The 19,527-nt window shown below is 35.5% G+C and overlaps 1 protein-coding gene across 1 annotated transcript in view; it reads right to left on the reverse strand.

Annotated features, from left to right (window-relative positions):
- The window catches only part of SLIT2 (slit guidance ligand 2), a 114,543-nt gene that overhangs the window by 4,337 nt on the left and 90,679 nt on the right, over positions 1 to 19,527 (reverse strand). Inside the window, exons 27-32 of the mRNA XM_027902066.1 lie at positions 19,128 to 19,221; positions 17,052 to 17,189; positions 16,704 to 16,944; positions 16,232 to 16,362; positions 9,409 to 9,563; positions 2,991 to 3,279 (exon numbers count right to left, since the gene is read on the reverse strand). Of these exons, the coding sequence (XP_027757867.1) occupies positions 2,991 to 3,279; positions 9,409 to 9,563; positions 16,232 to 16,362; positions 16,704 to 16,944; positions 17,052 to 17,189; positions 19,128 to 19,221 (1,048 nt within the window). The remainder of the gene's footprint in view (positions 1 to 2,990; positions 3,280 to 9,408; positions 9,564 to 16,231; positions 16,363 to 16,703; positions 16,945 to 17,051; positions 17,190 to 19,127; positions 19,222 to 19,527) is intronic.

Consider the following 19,527-nt stretch of genomic DNA (forward strand, 5'->3'; position numbering starts at 1 on the left):
TTAGGTTAAAAAAAGAAAAAAAATCCCATTTGATCTAAAATAAAATAATTTGTTTCAATTTGAAGATGACAAAAATGAATCCAAAATTGCATGTCATAGTAAAAGAACTCTGTTAAGAGTAACATCTCATTTTGAAATTTTTTAACTAACATAGCTGGTATTCCTGAAAACTTTTTTCTTTGTTCTTTACTCCTTCAGTAAAATAAGAGATTTGGTAAAATTGAAAAGTGCACAATACTTTTTAACTCTGAAAAACTTGCATTAACCATTTAAAATTGTTTCATTTTAAAAAGATCAACAAATTTCAATCATCAATGAAATCTCCATTACAACTCTCCATCTGTACCTCTAATTCTGTGCAAGTGCTTTAGGCATGGTGTAACTTAAGAGGAAAAAAAGAATATGGGAAGTCAGTCTCATCACAGGATATTTAAACAGAAGGCACAGCACGTAGCCTCCATTCACATAACCAGTTTGGGATTAAAACTGATAGCTTAAGCATCTCCAGCTTTCCTATTAGTCCGTATTTTGAAGGAACTGTGCTCCCTACAAAAATTACAAATTGTTTCTGTGGTTGAAGTCTTATATTCCAAGACTTATCAAGCAGTTCAAAATAGAAGGCTTAGGCAATATCACAGGGCAGACAGCTTTTGTTTAGTTTTCATTATGTTCAGCATTTGATCTGTTCACCATTTACAAAACATCTGCTTTTAGGACATCTGATCTATGAAGTTACTCAGGTGACACTGACATCATGTCATATTCTATACAGGCTACTTCAGATATCAAAGCAATCTGTGTCAGAATCTTTGGCAAAGTTTTGCTTGACTTAGAAGATGATTAAATCTTAGCTAATGCCAGCTCTCATACTTTTGTTTCCACCTGCTCTTTGAAGCTCTAAATTTCATCTTCAGACGGTACTGAAAGGAACATCAAGCTAAGTGCAAACTCTTGGGCACAATTTCATCTCATCTAATTTTAGGTACCTATGGCAGGCACTCAAGTTAGATGTATAATTGCCATAAGCTCCATACAAAGTCATGGACAGAAATAAACTTATCCAAAGGGTGATTAAACAACTTGAAGTCTAATTTACTCTTTTGATATGTGTTTATTCCTTTACTGACTAGAAAATAAATTTTGGTCATTATGTTTTGAATTCAAGCACCTGGAGTTAGGTAAAATAAATCTAAGTCTTAAGCCTTTTCATAATGCGCAGAGATACCTAACAGATAACCTGTATTTTTGAAACAGAGATCACAGTGACAACTCTGTTTCTCAGATAAAGCAGAATGTTGTACTGTATTAGATGGAGATAAGGTATCTACTCAATAGACACAATTTAGAGATGCATGAAGAAATACAGAATCAAAATCCCCAGGAACTAAAGAACAACAAAGCCCACCTTCACTCAAAATAAACAATTTTGGTTTGGTTTGCGCTCTTAAAAGCTCATAGCACTGTATACAGCTGAAACAAACTCAATACCTCTGAGAGCAAACAAAATATTAACGCTATGCTCACTTAATTCTATCTTTGATACTGCCTGTATCTGATACTGATAACTTTGTAATTTTGCTGCAAAAAAAAGCAGTCAGTTTGAGTGCTACTGTGCACAGTTATAAGAACCTATGAAGAATCTAATATTTCAAGGATAGTTTAAAGAAATTCTTTGGCTTTTCTTTTGGTAGAACTTGTGGTTACAGTTTGAAGTTATTTTTTACTCTTAAAGCATAAAATGGATATGATTGAAGTCGCATTTGTATTTTTTAACCTGCCGTCACTCCCTTTTATTAAAGTTACTGTGAAAGAGGACAGGCTAAGAAAGAGACGTATAAACAATGAAATTCTATAATGATATGCGTCAAAAATTCACTGTTCTAGCTCTTGAAAGCGCTTAATGACACTGAAAGTCTATAACCAATGTAAACAATTCTAACAGCATTGTAAAGCATGCTCACTGCTGTATAAAGCTTTAAAGGGTCAGACTCTCCACACACTATGTGGAAAGATAATTTAAACATCATTTTAAATGGGAGTTGAAAATCATCTTATTAGAGTCTTAGCAAACTCAGGCTGCTGGTTCTTAAAAGTAAAAAGTTACATAGGCCAAAGTATTTTAAAAAACAGCAGCCAAAAGATTCAAGCAGGCCTACTTTATTCTAAACCAAAAAAACAACCACCAAAACAAAAAAAGTCGTTTGCCAAGCTGTAGTGGGGACAGCGGTAAGGACAAATACAAATGACATCTTGTTGCCCAAGGTCAATAAATCCTGAAGAACTTTGAACTTCTGAAGTTTCTGATCTTCTTGTGCTGGGTGTCCATGAACTAAAAACTTGAATCTGTCTCTACAGTAAATTTAAAAGATGTATATGCATAAATATCAATACTGTCGTATACACATATATATCTTTTCTTTCTCTACAAATTTATATACGTGAACTTGTCTATAGACATATATAAAATGTCCAAACTAGAATTAGCAAATAGAATTAGCATACAAAGACTTAAACAGAAGTTTACCATAAGGATCAAAATCCTTTTTCCTGCTAAAACCTGGGGTACTATGAAAATATAAAATATTAGATATGTCATATCAATTTTTTTAAACAGAGTAGAGAATATTAATATTAATAGTAACAATATTATTTCCTCTTTCTGTACAATTATAGGTAAGCAAATAGAATTTTTTCCATTTGTAACTATGATTTTTGTACCAAGGGTCATGAGTGCAATTCATTGCAGAAGAAGCCCATACAGAAGTATGTAAGAGCACCTCCCAGGCTTTAGGTAAAACTGATCTGCTAAACTGGAAACTTTTCCTCATTAGGTTTATGGAAAGAATAAATTATAACTGGAGTGCTATTTTAATTTTTACGTGCCCTGGTTATTTTGCTTCTTGCAACTGTGAACTTTTATGAAAATAATACCTATAACAGGACACTTATATGCATAATATACTACTGTTCTGTCTTGAGAGCAGACATACTTATTTCCAAGACACGGGTCGTTGGTTTGTTGATCACAGAGGGGTCCAGTCCATCCTCCTTCGCACTCGCAGGAAAAGCCTGACTGGCTGGTAGCATGGCATGTTCCATGCACACAAACTTTCTTATGACAAGGCTCACAACCTGGCAGAATTCCCACTTGCAGTGGCACATTTCTGAAGTCCTGAAGTTCACTGTTGATATACAGATTGCGGATGCAACCATGAAAGCTGGTGCCATTCTGTCCCGGAGATTGCCGTAAAGCTGCTATGTTATTTTTCACAGGCATGCCTAGAAAATTAATAATGGCAAATGGTCAGTGTAATCATTGTCACAATTTCCTGTACCATTTTTTCTATCTTTTAGACATTTTTAAAGAAATATTTTTTTCTTAATTAATTATTCTTAGATACTCAGATACAACCATAAACTAGTGATGAACAATCAATTGGAAATTGTCCTGGTTGTCAAACATGCATATAAATCAGCTCCAAACCTGCAAGTCTCTAGGTCACACTTCAGACTTCATCATACAAGAAGCTCTGAATGGTGAGAAGGTCAGCTAGATGCCTGATTTTGAGCTAATAAAGTTAAGTCCAGGATAGCACATAATTTCTGAATCTCAGAAATACACAAGTTGTTTAAATTTAGCAGCTGATACATGATTTTCTGTGAGATAAGATACTCAAATCCAGAAGAATTTAGTAGGACCAGTTCATAATTGGAGCTGGTGTACACATTTCAAATGTGAAATTTTGCTATGGAAAATGTCTTGGAAAGAAAAGTTTAACAAAAGTTTACTTTTAAAAATACTTTTGTTTAGCATGTCTCAAAAGCAGATTAATAAGATAAAAATAAAAGACACTCATAGTTTGCCCTTACAGTCTAAAAAAGTCAATCATAAAAATAATTCAACATTAAACTATTTTTGTGTATATATTTCTAGAGAATGCAAATGCCTCCAGTGTTGACCATTTTCAGGATAATTTCTTGGTTACAGTCTATAACTTTTACAGGTGTATATGCGGTTATCATGTTATGATCAGTTAAGCATTTAGGATTAATTCAGAAGGAACATTATATTAAATGTTGTTTTCTTTTAAATATGAATTTTCTTCTACTCCTGCTACCTGATTTTTTTTTTAAACTTATTGCCAACATATTGGCCTACAGTAGGTAGTCCTTAAGATATTACTTTCCAATCATGAATACACAAATGCCTAAATACCTCCTGAGACTCACAAATAGAGGAAATCAAAGTGCACTGAGTATTAGGAAAGGATCTGGTTTTCCTTGTAAATAAATATTCTTATTAACTGCATTATTCCTAGGCGAAATTAAAAATTTTCATTCTTGTGCTTAGATAATGACAGAAAGTGGCAATGTTTTGCATAGTTGCTCCTTAACCATGTAAACTGATCCTTCTAATGATATTCTATAGTTACTCTGAACAATTAAGAGTAATACAGAAGTGCTGTGCAACCTAATGAAGTAGACCTGCCTTTCATTTAGAGGTTATTGTAATTTCATTTGTGCTAGGCTTCAGTGATTATAGAAATGAACAATATCACATCCATACTGCTGAAGAGCCTAATCTTCTTTGATCTTATCTGTTAAGGAAATGTATCGGGTTTGTGTGGCAAGGTTTTGATAGCGGGGAGGCTACAGGGTGGCTTCTGTGAGAAGTTGCCAGACCTGCTACTGGCCAAGGTTGAGCCACTCAGTGATAGCGGTAACACATCTGTGATAATGTATCTAAAAAAGAGAAAAACCCAAAAAACTTATTGTGCAGAAGTAATTGCGGCCAGAGAGAAATGAGTGTGAGAGGAACAACTCTGCAGACACCAAAGTCAGCGAGGCAGGAGGGGATGGAGGTGCTCCAGACGCCAGAGCTGAGATTCCTCTGCAGCCTGCCCATGGTGCAGCCCATGGTGAAGCAGCTGTGCCCCTGCAGCCCATGGAAGTCCATGGGGGAGCAGAGATCCCTCTGCAGCCCATGGAGGAGCCCTGCACCAGAGCAGGTGGATGCTTGAAAAGAGACTAACCCCATGGGAAGCCTGTGTTGGAGCAGACTCCTAGCAGGACATGGAACTGCTGAGAGAGGAGCCCACACTGGAGCATGTTCTCTATTGGTCCTGTGGGAGACCCATGCTGGAGCAGCCTGTTCCTGAAAGACTGCACCCTGCAGGGAAAAAGGGACCCACACTGGAGCAGTTTGTGCAGAACTGCAACCCATGGGAAGGACTCAAGTTGGAGAAGTTTGTGGAGAACTGTCTCCCACTGGAGGGACCCCATGCTGGAGCAGGGGAGGGACTCCTCTCCCTGAGGAGGAAGCAGTGGCAGAAACAATATGTGATGAGCTTACTGTAACTCACATTCCCTGTCTACCTGTGTTGCTTGAGGGAAGGAGGTAGAGAATCAGGAATATAGTTAAGCCTAGGAAGGAGGGAGGGGAGGGAGGAGGGTGTCTTTAGGAATTTTTTTACTTCTCGTTACGTTACTGTGATTTTGATTGGCAATAAATTCAATCAATTTCTTCAAGTTTAGTCTGTTTTGCCTGTGACAGTAATTGGTGAGTGACCACTCCGTGTCCTTACCTCAACTCGTGAGCTTTCATTATGTTTTCTCCAGTTGAGGAGAAGAGTGATAGAGCAGCTTTGGTGGGAACCTGCCATACAGCCCAGGTCAAACTACCACAGTAAAATTGGCATGGAGCTATTGAATTAAAGGACTGAGATAGCAAATGATCATGAGTTTCCATTTCCTCACATCTACTTGCCATTTTCGCAAACCAGGGACAAGGTAGAGTCATCAAGGCCCCTTCACACTGTTGTCTCCCTTGAAAGCAACACTCAGCAAATGTTTAGGCATATGGTTTGAAGTATCTCATAGCAGAATAGATGCTCTGAAATTACTGTTTGTAAAAATAAAAGGTGTATAAAGCTAGCACACCACTGCAATGCTAAACTAGCTGTTATACCTGTGTCAGGAAATTTGGATGTTATTTCTGGGAACCATATAATAATTATCTGGGATACCAGATAATAGGAGGTATATTACACATGATTCAGAGAATTTTTTGTCTTTAAATCTCTAATAAGGAAGACATTTGGAAACACAATGCAAGCATATACACAAGCTTTTAGCCTATACACTTTTTGCTTCTTCTAGCAAGTTATCAAATATTAGAAGGCAAAAATGTGTGCAAAAGCTTTAGTAATATTTCTTAGATAATTTTTATACATGGATTTTTTAACAGTTAAAAAACGAGTGCCACAGAAATAATGCAGGGAAGTATTTCAGATCTATTTTTCGTATGGTAAGAGAGTAGTTCCCACCCTCTTTTGAGGGTCACTGAACCTCACTGCAAGTAAACTACTGCTCAAGGAGGTAAATGGTAAGACCGCTATTAAGTAAGTCATACAGTAAAACTGTCAAAATTAGTATCTCGTTCTAGAAGCTGCTAGAAATGAGCAGAAACTGCTAGAAATGAGGAGCAGCTGATACTCTACCTGTCTCGGAAGTAGGAACATCCATGAAACAAGAGGTCGCTCTCAACTAGTAAAATATGCTCTAATTTCAAAGAGAAGAATGTGAAGTATCAGTGATGTCTGTGACGCCTTTGAAGAATTTTTGAGAAGAAACAGATTGTCCCTTAAGACTTCTTACGAGAAGACATGGGCTTTCAATATGATTTACTGAAATTTGTTACAGAAAGACTGAAAAATATCTAACCTGTGTATTCTGACCACACAAAAGAACCATACAGTTGGAAAAATGTAAAAAAAAAAGTTTAAATCGATTAGATCAGTTTTTTGGTAAAAATAATGTTAAATTACTCCTTCCAAACCAACCTAAATATTGTGACCCAAGAGTAACAGTGAAAAAAAATAAAAAAGAAGCTGGGGGGAGGCAGGGAGCGAGGGAATAAGAGGGAATGAAAGGGAATGAAAGCACACACCATACAAGGGCTCACTGTCAAGTCTCAATTTCATCCTGCCAGCTGAGGTGATGCTTATCAGAAATGCCATTTTAGCAAGAAAGTGGCAAGAGTAAGCGTAAGCTACGTGATGATACAGGTGTCAAACTAAGACTTTGGCAAAGATAAGAATACTGCATAAAATCTTAGTGAGAATTTAAGTTCTTAACTGATGGAAATGTGTGATCAAATTCTCTAAAAAATCTAGATACAGTTGGATAAGAAAAAATTTAGTGACTCTCAAAAAGATGGGTAAAGAAAGATACAAGAGTGAAAAGTAACTGGCTCAAGAATTTTAAAAATTTTAAGTAGATAAATTAGATGAACATAGATAAAGAACAGAAAATCTTAAGAGCTTGACCATCAACCTAGTGGGGGATTTTTTCCTTCATTTTGTTATAATGTGCTTATAATATTGTTCTTTATTTTTGGGGGGCCCAACATTTTCTATGAAAGCAGAAATAATGGTCTGCTTGAATCCTGAATGTGAGGAATTGAAATAGAAGAAACACAGCACCTCTCTAAAGAATATGCACTAGAATTAAAAAACTGCTGCTCTTAGGAATCAAACCACTGAATTCACAAAATTTATTCTTCTGATACTTCGAAATGATGAGGCAGATGAGTAAGATTCTCCTAATGAAGGCACAGATTTTCAAGGTGAAGAAGCAAGGAAGAGAACCATATGTCACAAATCATCATCTCAGTGTCAAGAATGTGCCTTAAATAAATGTTTATAGTTGGCAGTGTAGCCTCATTTCATCAAAAGGTGCCTGTAATAGGCAGGGGCATTGTTTTGCACTAAGTTCAGCTTTCAAGTAGTACAACTGGCCTCAGCAGTCATTAAACAAACTGATGTTGACAATACAAGTAAGCAAGCACACAGTTACTTATTAGAATCTAGGACCATCTCTTCCAAAAAAATGCAGCATAGGATACTGTGTAAACAACAGAAGTGATACACATGAAAAAATGCAATGTGCTTCCACAGAGCAATCTTCCTTTGAAAATTCATGATATGAAGCAATTTTAAAGGCAGCTAATACAACTGATAACATTAATTCTTTTCTCTGTTAGTATATAGAGTGATGGCTAACACTGAATTCTATCTTATAATTCTTCCCATTTTAGATGGGAGGAGGTAATGACAAAATTTGAAAAGATCTGACAAAAACCTGAAGTGTTTCAAGGGAAGAATGGGAATTTTCAGACAAGTCATGTTACTTCTCATCACTTGCAATTGAGGCACTTGTTATACTAGTTTTGTAGGAGAAAGGGTCAATTCTTGATTAGGACCAAAAGCAACTGGTTTTATTTTCCATTAGAGATAAATCTGAGCAAGTACCCTGAGCTTTTCTGTGTATTTAGAAGGAAGATAACTAGCACCTTTTCTAGAGAAAGTAGTCATCTCACAAATGCACTACTGGTAGCATAATTTTTTTTTGCAAGGAGGCAAGATGCTTAAGTCTAAAAAGTTATTCTCAAACAAAAAAAAAAAAGAGTTCTTAAGAATTAGACAAAATGAAAAAGGAAATAGGTATTCTTTTTACAGAAAGAACAGATCAGAAGGAGACTCCTTACATGCCTCCTATAAGACCATAAGGTTAAACTAAGTAGAACCAGAAAATTGGTAGAAGATAAGCAGTATTTAAAAACCATGCCGAATCTCTGATTGCTAAGAACTTAAACTTGCTACCAAGGTCAGTAAGGAGGCACAAAGCAGTGGCTAAATTTTCTGACTTTTACTTAGATTACAGAGGTCCATTAGGATTTCAACAGGAACTGCTGGTTAAAACAATGTGCTTGAATCCATAGTTCTACAGAGTAAATGCCAGCAAATGATCAAAAATTTTTCAAATATTTTAGCTCTACCAGTTTTACCTAAACAAACTGCTCTTTCTTCTTAAAACAAATGAATAAATAAAAAACAAGCCCTGTCACATACTGTGAGGCAGCTGTCCAGTTGGTTCCCTTCTTACCTAATTCCTATCAGCCCTAAGCAGTAAGATCTCCAGACATAAATTATATTTCATGGCTTTATACCTCGCTATCACTTCCTGCAGATACCTGTATAGTGAAATAGTAAAATGTAAATGTAAAACATAAGCAAAACAGGACGCTACCATTCTATACTTTCTGAATAGGCATTAATAAATCTTATAGTAGCTAAACAATGCTAAGCACTCTTCTTCAGTATAATAGAATACTAAGTAACAGTAGAAAATTACAGAATTTTACAGTGGTAAAAAATAATTATAAAAAAGCAACAGGTGCAGTTGGAGGACATACTATTTGTTAAAATTGAAACTATTGAGATTAACTGCTTGTGTTTCATCTTAAGGTGTTATCTCAATGAATGAGTCTCTTACCATGTGTTTAATAAAGTTACCAGAGCAAATTAGCTATGATACCTCTAGTAAGAAGCAGTAATATCCTCTTACCTCCTACATACAGCGGAGAATCAAAATTCAGAGTGGATTGCTTGGACAAATTGGTAATTATCTTGGGGCTTCCTCCATCAATAGATAAAGATAGAATCTGATCCATAGCTAGCAGCTCCACAATATGGAAATTTCCATCATTAATTGTTTCCACACTGCAAAAGAAACATTAATATTAAAAAGATTATGGTCTGGTTAGAGCAGTTTTTTACCTTCTTTCCCTGTGAGAGTTTGTACAGTTTCAGAACAGAACTTCTCCAGAAGTGCACTCTCCTGAAAGCTAGGTTTTAAGTAAAGACACGCATATACGCTTAAAAGCTAATACAATATAACACCCCTTCCTCTGCAACCCTGATCACAGGGCTGGAACTCCTTTTCTATGAAGTCAGCTGAGACAGTTGGGGTCATTCAACCTGGAGACGAGAAGGTTCTGGGGAGATTTTACAGCAGCTTTTCAATACTCAAAGGGGGCTTATAGAAAAGATGGAGAGATTTTTTACCAAGGCCTGTATTAACAGGAGCAGGGGCAACTCTAAGAGAGGGTAGACTTAGATCAGATAGAATCTATAAAGTAAAAGAAGTGACATAAAAAAAATTTAATATGAGGGTGGGTTAATATGAAACACTGGGACACGTTCCTTGAGAATTTTTGGACTTGTTCAAGATCAGGTTGGATGGGGCTTTGTGCAACCTAATCTAGTGGAAGTTGTCCTTTCCATGGCAAAGAAGGTAGAACTAGATGATGTATGATCCTAATTTTACTCCAAGATCGTATTTGTATGTGTGCCTTTGTGTATCCTACATGTTGCAGAGTATGGGTTTACATATTTTGTAAGTATGATGGCCTGAGTCGACTCCAGTGATACATAAATCTACTATTTCATGAAATATGGAACTGCATCTAACCTTCGTCCTGCTAGACAAAATCACGTCATTGGTCCAGACAGCTCCACTGCACTACTAGTAAAGTAATTTCTTATCTTTACTGGGGACAGTTTTTTCTGTGTGTTTATCATCTGGCTAGTACAGTAAATATGAATATTTTTTTTTCTTGCCTACATATACCATTTCCTTTTGCTTACTAACAAGCTATGAACTCACTAGTAGGAGAATACCTGAAGGGTGTCAAGCAGAAAATGTTTCAAGCATGATGCTTACGCTGTATAAGGGCAAGCCTATTCATGTTATATCAGCTGTAAGAAATGGCTGCCCATGCCTTTCAGCTGCAATATCTACACAGGAAGTATTTAAGTGCAGGGTAACTACTCTATGCTTGAACACGGTTTAAGTACATCAGAGAAGGAAGAATATCATTACTTAGTTCTAGGACTGAATATATCATTGTACTTGCATAAATTGTATGCCCATTTTACACTGGAGAAATGAGAGCTGAATATATACAGCTGCATGGAAGGTATGTCAATGAGCTGTAGTCCAGAGACCAGACATTACAACCATTCCCATGAGAGACTTTATTTGTTTCAGGCCACCATCAAATGAGTGAGCTTAAGCCTTTGAAAAAAGTTATTTAAATGAGCCAATTGTATGATAGCCTGAGATGGACTAAACAGTCACACAGTCCTCTTACTGAGAAAGCAGTATAGCTGAAAGGGATTAGCTTCCTAAACCTCAAGGCAAAAAATCAAGCAAATTACCTTAAAACATCCTTAATGATGTTTTAATTAACTTAACTGCTTTTGTCCTGGAACAGATCAGAAGCACACGTGGTTGCTTACAGCTGTGACACATTAAATAGCTTCTTAGCGATTCATTACCTACTCGATGTGAACAGCCTCTGCTCAATATGGATGAAAGGTCTGCATGGTAGCATGCATGCTTTACATAAACTCAGCTCTGTGTGAAAGTGCAAACATACGACAGAGCAGAGACTGGCACAATAAACACTTTATGGGAGTTGGCAGGAGGGGGACTGCCAGTTTCTGTGGGGGGAAAGGAAAGGTCAGGGTTCATCATTCCTAAAGACCCAGGTTAATTCAAGGCATTAAGAAGTTTGTTTGCTGTGCAAACCAATAATAAAGATGCCATGATTAAATTATTTACACATTTCAATGAGTCCAGGAAAAAAAATGTGCTAAGAAATCAGTGGATATGACTTCATGATTTCAGGAAGCAAGAAACCCTAATATAAGGTTTTTGTTTCAAGGAAGCTTGTTATTCTACAGCTTATCAACCTTTCACACAATACTATTTTAAAGAATGAGAGGAACACATAAAATGCATTTTTATAGCGATGGGTTATTCCAGGGATGTATAAAACATAATGTGTAAAGGGAACGTGTCTCTGATAAGAGGGATTATTAAAAGCTTCTGGTTTAAACTGTTTTACTGGTAAAAATTTACAACAGAGAGTGGAGCCCTCCTAGGTAAGGGTGGTTTAAATTAAAGAGGAAATAAACACAAGGCATATCTGTGCAATATTTCCTGTCAATGCCCTTACATTACTTCTAGCCCATTTCCCATTGGAGAAATGAGAGCTGAATGCATAGATCTTAATGAATAGCTGTAAGAAAAACTGATTTAAGGCTCCTGGTACTCTGTAGAAGAATAATGATTTGGGAAGAAATATTTCCATATTTCCAAAAAATATATGATGAAAAGTAGTTTCCAGAATGAAAAAGGTTTTTTTTTCTTTCATGAAAAAACATTTAACATTTAGAAATGATGTCCAGATAGCACAAAACACAAGTGGATCAACATTTTACAAATAACCATCTCCATTGAACTAATATTCTTTATTGGTCTTGACAGTGCCATCATCTCATCCTGTTTCTCAGATTGACTATGAGTGCTTTAGAGATGATGGCTCTTTCTGTGGTCAGGTCCCATTGGTAAAGCAGTTTTCATTCACTTTACACAGCTAGACTGATGTTATTGTTGATTCTTCATATTTATCATGATTAAATCATCTCTTTGTAACTTTGCTTTGTTACTGGAAGCACCTCTGTAGGCTTTACAGCTGCCATTTGACTCCTTTTCAACACACCATTTCTTGAGTGCCATTTATATTATAAAACTTTTATTTGAATCTCTCTGTTGGCTGGTTTTTCTGGTTTTATTTTTGTTTGTTTGTTTGTTGGGCTTTTTTTGCCTCTGTTTCAGGTATCTCATCATTGTTCAGTGGAGTACAACTTGCCTTATTCTTTTCCCTATACTATACATGAATCTTCACTTCCTTAAAGAAATCTCTAAATCTCTTGATAAAAATCTCAGTTTCTTAATTTCCTTTCAGTCCTTCTCAGTGTAAGCAACTTTCCATCTTTGCAAATTATGTCTTGTTATCAAACTGTTCTTTAGCCATCATTGATCCTAAACATTATGATTTAAATTTTCTTTCATCATACTCATATCTCACTGATAAAACAGTGATTAACTTGTTTTCTTCTATAATTCATCACCCATTTATACTGGATCTGTCTGGAAAGTTAATACTCTTCATAATACTAAGTATTTTATCTAAACCCATGATTTTTCTGACTCTTTCTTTTCTCTTCCCCTGTCCAAGTGGGGGTGTTAGACGGGGAGGTGAGTGAGTGGCTGTGTGGAATTCAGTTGCCTACCAGGGTTAACCTATGACAATACTTCACAATATTATTTTAGTTACTTATAATTTTGGTAAACTTCAACTGTTTCTTCTAAAATTTTCCATACTGAATTGTGCAGGAAGCTTATTTTTAGTCCTCTAAACAGACCCAATAGTTTCATAAAGTAAAGGGAACATATTCCTACCTCTTATAGTTCTATTAACCCTGCTTTGCAGGTTATGACTTTTGGCAGTGGGATGGCACCATGTCTATCCATTTGTCATCTTTTTGAAAATGCACTGAGACAAGGTGTTAAGATCTTGAAAACATGTAATTCTGCACATACTGCAGGGCCAGATCCCCAAATTCTTGGTCCATGCTGGCTGTATTTCAGCACACTGATGATTAGCACCTTCTCTCCAGCTGTACTTCTGGACTGCAGTAGTACTTGCTGGATATGAGCCTGCCAACCCATTCAAAGAGCAGGAATTGCCTTAGCTACATCAAGGTTATAGCAGCAGAGAACAAAACTGTGTGGTTTTCATTCAGAAGCAGCAAAAACTAGGCTGACTGAGAAGGAAGAGAAAGAGGTAGGACTGCAAAGAAATAGTTTGAATAATGCAAGCAAAAGTAATGGATAGTAGTGGATTGTGAGGAAAACAGTATTGGAAATTGAGTCAAGGAGGAGGCTGAGAAAGACAAAATAGAGAAGAGGGAAAGCAAATGAATATGTTAATGTAGATTATGTCTGTGAGCAGTTTTTGGAGCAGATGATCAGATCTAGTTGGCTTATTAAAAAATAAAGGGAAGGAAGGGATGAAGGAAACCAAAGGGAGGGACTGAAGGAAAGACTGGAAACATGCCAGGAGACAGCTTTAACAGGTAAAAAAGGAACAGAAAGACAATATGCAATAAATGGATGAAAAGAAGCTAAAGACCTTAAAAAGGGCAGGAAATATCACAGAGATTCTAGGAAGGTAGAACTGGAAATGATGAAGGGATTAGAATATAATGTGTAAAAGACCCTATGTTACTGCATATGCCTTTCTAGAACCTGAAATAGATATGAAATAATATGTAATTTGTACAGGGATCACTAGATGCACAAACATATATAAAAATAAGGAAAGCTGTATATGGCTTCCAACACAGAATCATGAAAATATAAAATTGTTTAGGTTGGAAAAGACTTCCAAGATCACAAAGTTCAACCATTAGGCCAGCACTGCCAAGTCCATCACCAAACCATGTCACTAAACAGCACATTTACACTTCTTTAAATACCTCCAGGAATGGTGACTCCACCACTTCCCTGGGCAGCCTGTTCCAACCCTTTCTGCACAGAAATTCTTCCCAATATCCAAACTAAATCTCTCTTGGTGCATCGTGAGGCTGTTTCCTCTCATCCTATTGCTTATTGCTTGGGAGAAGAGACTGACTCAGACCTGGCTACAATCTCCTTTCAAATAGTTGCAAAGAGAGATAAGGTATCCCCTCAGCCTTTCTGTAAGGGCACAAGGCTTCATTACAGTTGGACCATTACATGAAAGTTTTCAAATATCTCAGAAGCTCAGCATCCCAATTATTCGAAACAAAATGGAGGTTAACAATAAAACAACAACAATACTTCAAGTGTGTATCTGCTTCACTAAAAACAACTGTGTCACACTGTAACACCTCACTACATTTACCATCCCTTTCTGCACTGCACCTGCATTCTTCATTTGTCACATAATTCAAAGGAGATGATCAGCTATGCAGGGGAGATTCTTCTAATTGTTTTGTAACAATAACCTAAGTGGGACTGCTTGTTAATTGGTTACTTTGTTATTAATCCCCATGTTTATGGTGTTTAATTTACCTGTGTGAGTAATGTTTTCCAATCATTCTCTAGAAAATTAAAAGGGGCAAGTGTGAATTACTAGTATTTATATATTCTAGTAATGCCAGAGAAAGCATTAAATTTATGAGAAGACAGTATATGTTCTGACTGGGAAGAAGTATTCTCAATAGATTAAACAAATGAGAACCAAAACTACATATGACCCTGATTCCTGTTGCTTCATATTCTCAGACAGATGTAAAAAAAAAAAAAAAAAGTATTATTTTACATAGTAGTAATTTAATGGAATTTTAAGGAGACCTTATGAAATACATATTGCATCAAAAAATAAAAGCAACCTTAAGATGTTTATTGGAGAAGACTATGTTTTTTCTAAGCAACTTTATGTTGTATTTTATAGGCATGATTTTTTTTTTCCTGGGGAATGCTTTTAGTAATCCACTAAAACCACAGCTCCCTTAGTGTTATTACCTAACAAAGTTTAGCATTGTTTCCTTGCTATATAAACTTGAACTTTTGATTTTATATTGCCATATGAGTGCAATCATTTCTAGAAATCATTTATTTTTAGTGAAATGTCTGTAATAGAATGCAGAACAGTGTCAGCTGTTACAAACGCTAGAAAGTAATTACACACTAGATACACTAGATATGATTTTATAACCCTAAAAGTGTAAAAGCAGCAAAAATAAGACTTATGGAAAACTGATTTAACACTTCCCCTTTACTTTTGAAGGTATTTTTAGCAAAAAGAGAGCAGTCAGTGCTAAGTAGTGATGTCTGTTGTCTCTTTGCTCACTCTTGCAATGTCTGTCTGCAAATTCTTGTGAAGTTATATAATACCTCTCCATAAATTCAGGTGGAAATTTTTCAGAGAGCTGGAAAATTTTGACTTAAAAATGCCTTGAAAAATCATGCTGCCGAAGCAGCTGTGGATTCTGTCTCTTAATGACTTTGGAAGCCAAACTCATTTCTTTTCCAAGGGTACTGCCTTTTATCAGAATCAAGTTTTTAGTGTTCTCTTCACTTGCCAGGGAAAAGTCCCACATTATAGGACTGCCTAACACAGAAGAGAAGCCTCCATTTAATTTCTGCTCAAGAAGTAGAGTTCTTTATTTTGCCTGGTACACTAGGAAATCATTTGTCAGTTACAAAATTCCACTTCTACATGGGAGCTTGACACAAATGTATAAATACTCTGCTGGAAGCTAAATCTTCTCAGTTTTAATACATCAAATAATATATTATCTTTCTGACGTATCTGAATTAGAGTTATTTTGCCAAGCCAAATCACCTCTTTTGGCAAGAGATTTTGACCGTCTAACAGCACATTCATTTGCATAAGCTTCTTTTAAACATCTGTTAAAAAATGTGACTTTGATATAAGGAATTAATACAGCTTTTGTTTCAGTTAGAAATTTCTTTCATCCAGGTTCACCTGTAAATAGCAGAGGCTGGATATGATCCTGTGTCATAACTGACCCTCACTCTACCCCGGTACAGCTCTACTGCTATATGATCTTTATCGCCTTTGTAGAGCAGGATCCCACTGTCTTCATCCGTGGCAATCTAGTTAAAAGAAAGAAACATTTAGAAAGAACAATTTAAAATAAATATTAAATCAAAATGCTGTATTAAAAGAATCTCTGAATTAACTGCCATAGTATGTTACTTCACTATAAAATTCCCTCTTGAAGGACAACCTGACAAAATTCTTTCTCTTCCTATCGAAAAGCGCATCTACTTCACTATGAATATAAAGTTATTGCATTGACTGTTGTAGATTTTTAGCTCAAACTGTGAAAAGCTCTTTAAGTGAGCCATTGACAACTTTGGGTACTCTTCTACTTAATGGAGAGTCATTTACTCTCTTTTCCAGAAGAGAAAATCTACAACTCAAGCAAACTTACCTGTAGAGTAATATTGGTTTGGGGGCGTATCTTAGCTGAAGGGATTTGCAGATAGGATTCTTTGTTGATGAAGTTTATACTAATCAACTTTTCACATTTCTCACCCTGGTAGCCTGATAAACACTGACAGATTGGTTCACTTTCTTTTATGATACACTGGGCTCCATTTTGACACTCATAATTATCACAAGGGCTGGTGCGAGGTAGAACCATTGGTGGTGAAAACTCGCAAAACAAGCCACTAAGTGGAAACAGAAAAAAAAAAAGAAAGAAAATCAGTATTTCCAAGAAAAACCCCAACTTTGGCATATGACATACATGTTTCTACTGTCTTCAGATCCTTCTCACCTGTATCCTTCTGGGCAAATACATGTATATCCATTAACTGCATCAGTACACTGAGCTCCATTTTTACATTTGTTGTCCTGGCAGTCATCAAAGTCAATATCACAATGTTCACCAACATATCCGGGTGTGCAATCACATCTGCAAAACAGGAAATCAAACTGGATAGCACAGTGTCTTTTAATGATACACTATGCTTATGACAAAGTTAAGGAACTACTGAATTTTTTAAAGCTCAAGAAAAAAAAAAGACATTACTGTGACTTTGTGTGTAATGACTGTGTAGCTTAATCACATTAGTATATGGGGAATCTACATATGTAATGAATAGAGGTTTGCTGGTTAAACATATTTACACACCTGTCATTATATTGAAGAATTGTGGTTTAAATCTAGAGAGCCCTCATGTATAATTTTGACAGTATTTCTGAGCAATGCAGAATGTAACAGGATGTTGTACGTGGCTGCAAACACTAAGCATAATCAATATGCTTAGTAAGTGAACCCAAGACAAATAACCCAAGGCTTGCATTGTACTAATGGTTATTTTCTTTGTCAGCTGAACAGCTCTGAATGGACCAATGGTCCATTTACACGGTTTGGAGGTTGTGCATAATTTTCTTTCCCTTGAAGTTCCATACTACAAATAGCTCCATGGTGAGTGAACTAACAGAAGTCTCAAAACATAATTTTCCCTTCCTGAACCCCCACTGAACTAGAAACAGCATATCCTAAAGATCATATCTAATGTTTTTTTGTTTGTTGGGTTGGTTTTGTTTGTTTGTTTGTTTTTCCCAAGTGCAACTGTCATTGCTAATGCTAGTGTCATTTCTTCAGGGAATTTTCATAGAGTAGTATAGTAGACTACTACATATATGAGTAGACATATAGCTCACAACTCCGTGAAAACTAAATGGAAAATATTACAAATCTAGGCATCCACATGTTTTTTTTTGGTTTTTTTTTTTTTTTTTTTTTTTTTTTTTTTTTTTTTTTTTTTTTTTTTTTTTTTTTTTTTTTTGTTGTTTTTTGTTTTTTCCAAAATAAGTATAGTTTTAATTGATTTCATTAGATCTTGTGATTACTTCCTTGGTGTTATTTCTGTGAGTATCTAAAACTTGCAAGAGTAATTTAAAATAGTTGTGTAACTCTAAATTTCATACTTCAAAAAAATATGTCTTATTTCTATTCAGCAACATAACTGAATAAGAAAAGTGAAAAAAGACTATAAAGCATGTGATTAAAAAGCTGACTGAGATACATTCTTGAAGTTTACCGCATGTACTATTTTCTTATGTAAAATCTCAGGAAGGAAAAGGAAAGATTAATGAACTAGGAGTAAAGCATCAGATGCTTAACTAGGTTTACTGAAGTGACATGAAGAAAATAATCATATAGAAATCCAACAAGTTTTCTGTTTTACAGTTGGAAACTATCAACTTTATGTCATGTTCAATTGAATATTTATTATATTTTATATTTTTGCATATTTTAAATAAATGTAATTTTGTAAGTAGCGGGAATGATAATAATCTGATTTTAGCATAAAAGCATGCTGTGCATAAAACAGGTACTTGTGAGAACAACTGAAAGCTCTAGGTTCCTGTGTTTATTAACCTAAAGCCTATTACAACTTTAGCTTGTGCATACTAATGAATTCTGATAAGGATATGGTGTAATGAAAGATTAGTTTTCCTGGGAGGGGACTTCTTTAGTTTATACCTTCCAGTGTGCCTTCCTAATAATCTCTTTCACAATTACTTCTCTAAAAGCAGTATAATTATTCCACTTCAATTAAATGCAATTATTTTCCTACAGCGCAAGCTCCTAAAAGGACCATCATATAGACTATCCTATTTAAAATCTGGTTGGAATTAGAACTGTTAAGGATCAGCAAAATTCAGCAAAACATACTTAAGATAATAATGTCATTCTATATGAAAATAATGACCATAATGCTTATTAATAACCAAAGGAGAGCAGAACTTGCTTCCACTAAAACAGAAGGAAACGAAGCTAAGCAGGATAGAAAAATATAAATTTGGATTCAGTTAGACTCTAACAATATTTCAGACTTACTTGTATCCTTTGGGTGTCAAGATACACTTTGAATCATGCTGGCAAGGATTCAGGTTTGGAGCGCAGAAATCTAGTTTCTCCTCACACAGTTCACCTGAAACATAATGTATGTTGTCAATTCAGTGAAAACATCACAGTGACCTAAAAATAGCAGTTTCTATTTTAAAAGAAATGGCTCCAACTTCTTTTACACACATTGAAATATGCATACTTCTTGATATAGTAATAAATACCTTTATAAGAAATATTAATAAATAAATAACAATGCAGATACGAAAACAATAACTAATAATATCTGATAACTCATTTATAAAATATATAAATTTCATTAGCAATCATCTATCCATGAATACAAATGATAATTTTATTAAAAAAATATTTTTTATTTACAATATTTATC

Source organism: Empidonax traillii, unplaced genomic scaffold, assembly GCF_003031625.1.
Source record: "Empidonax traillii isolate 1590-97213 ecotype Southwest subspecies unplaced genomic scaffold, ASM303162v1 scaffold834:size519909, whole genome shotgun sequence".
Lineage (NCBI taxonomy): Eukaryota > Metazoa > Chordata > Aves > Passeriformes > Tyrannidae > Empidonax > Empidonax traillii.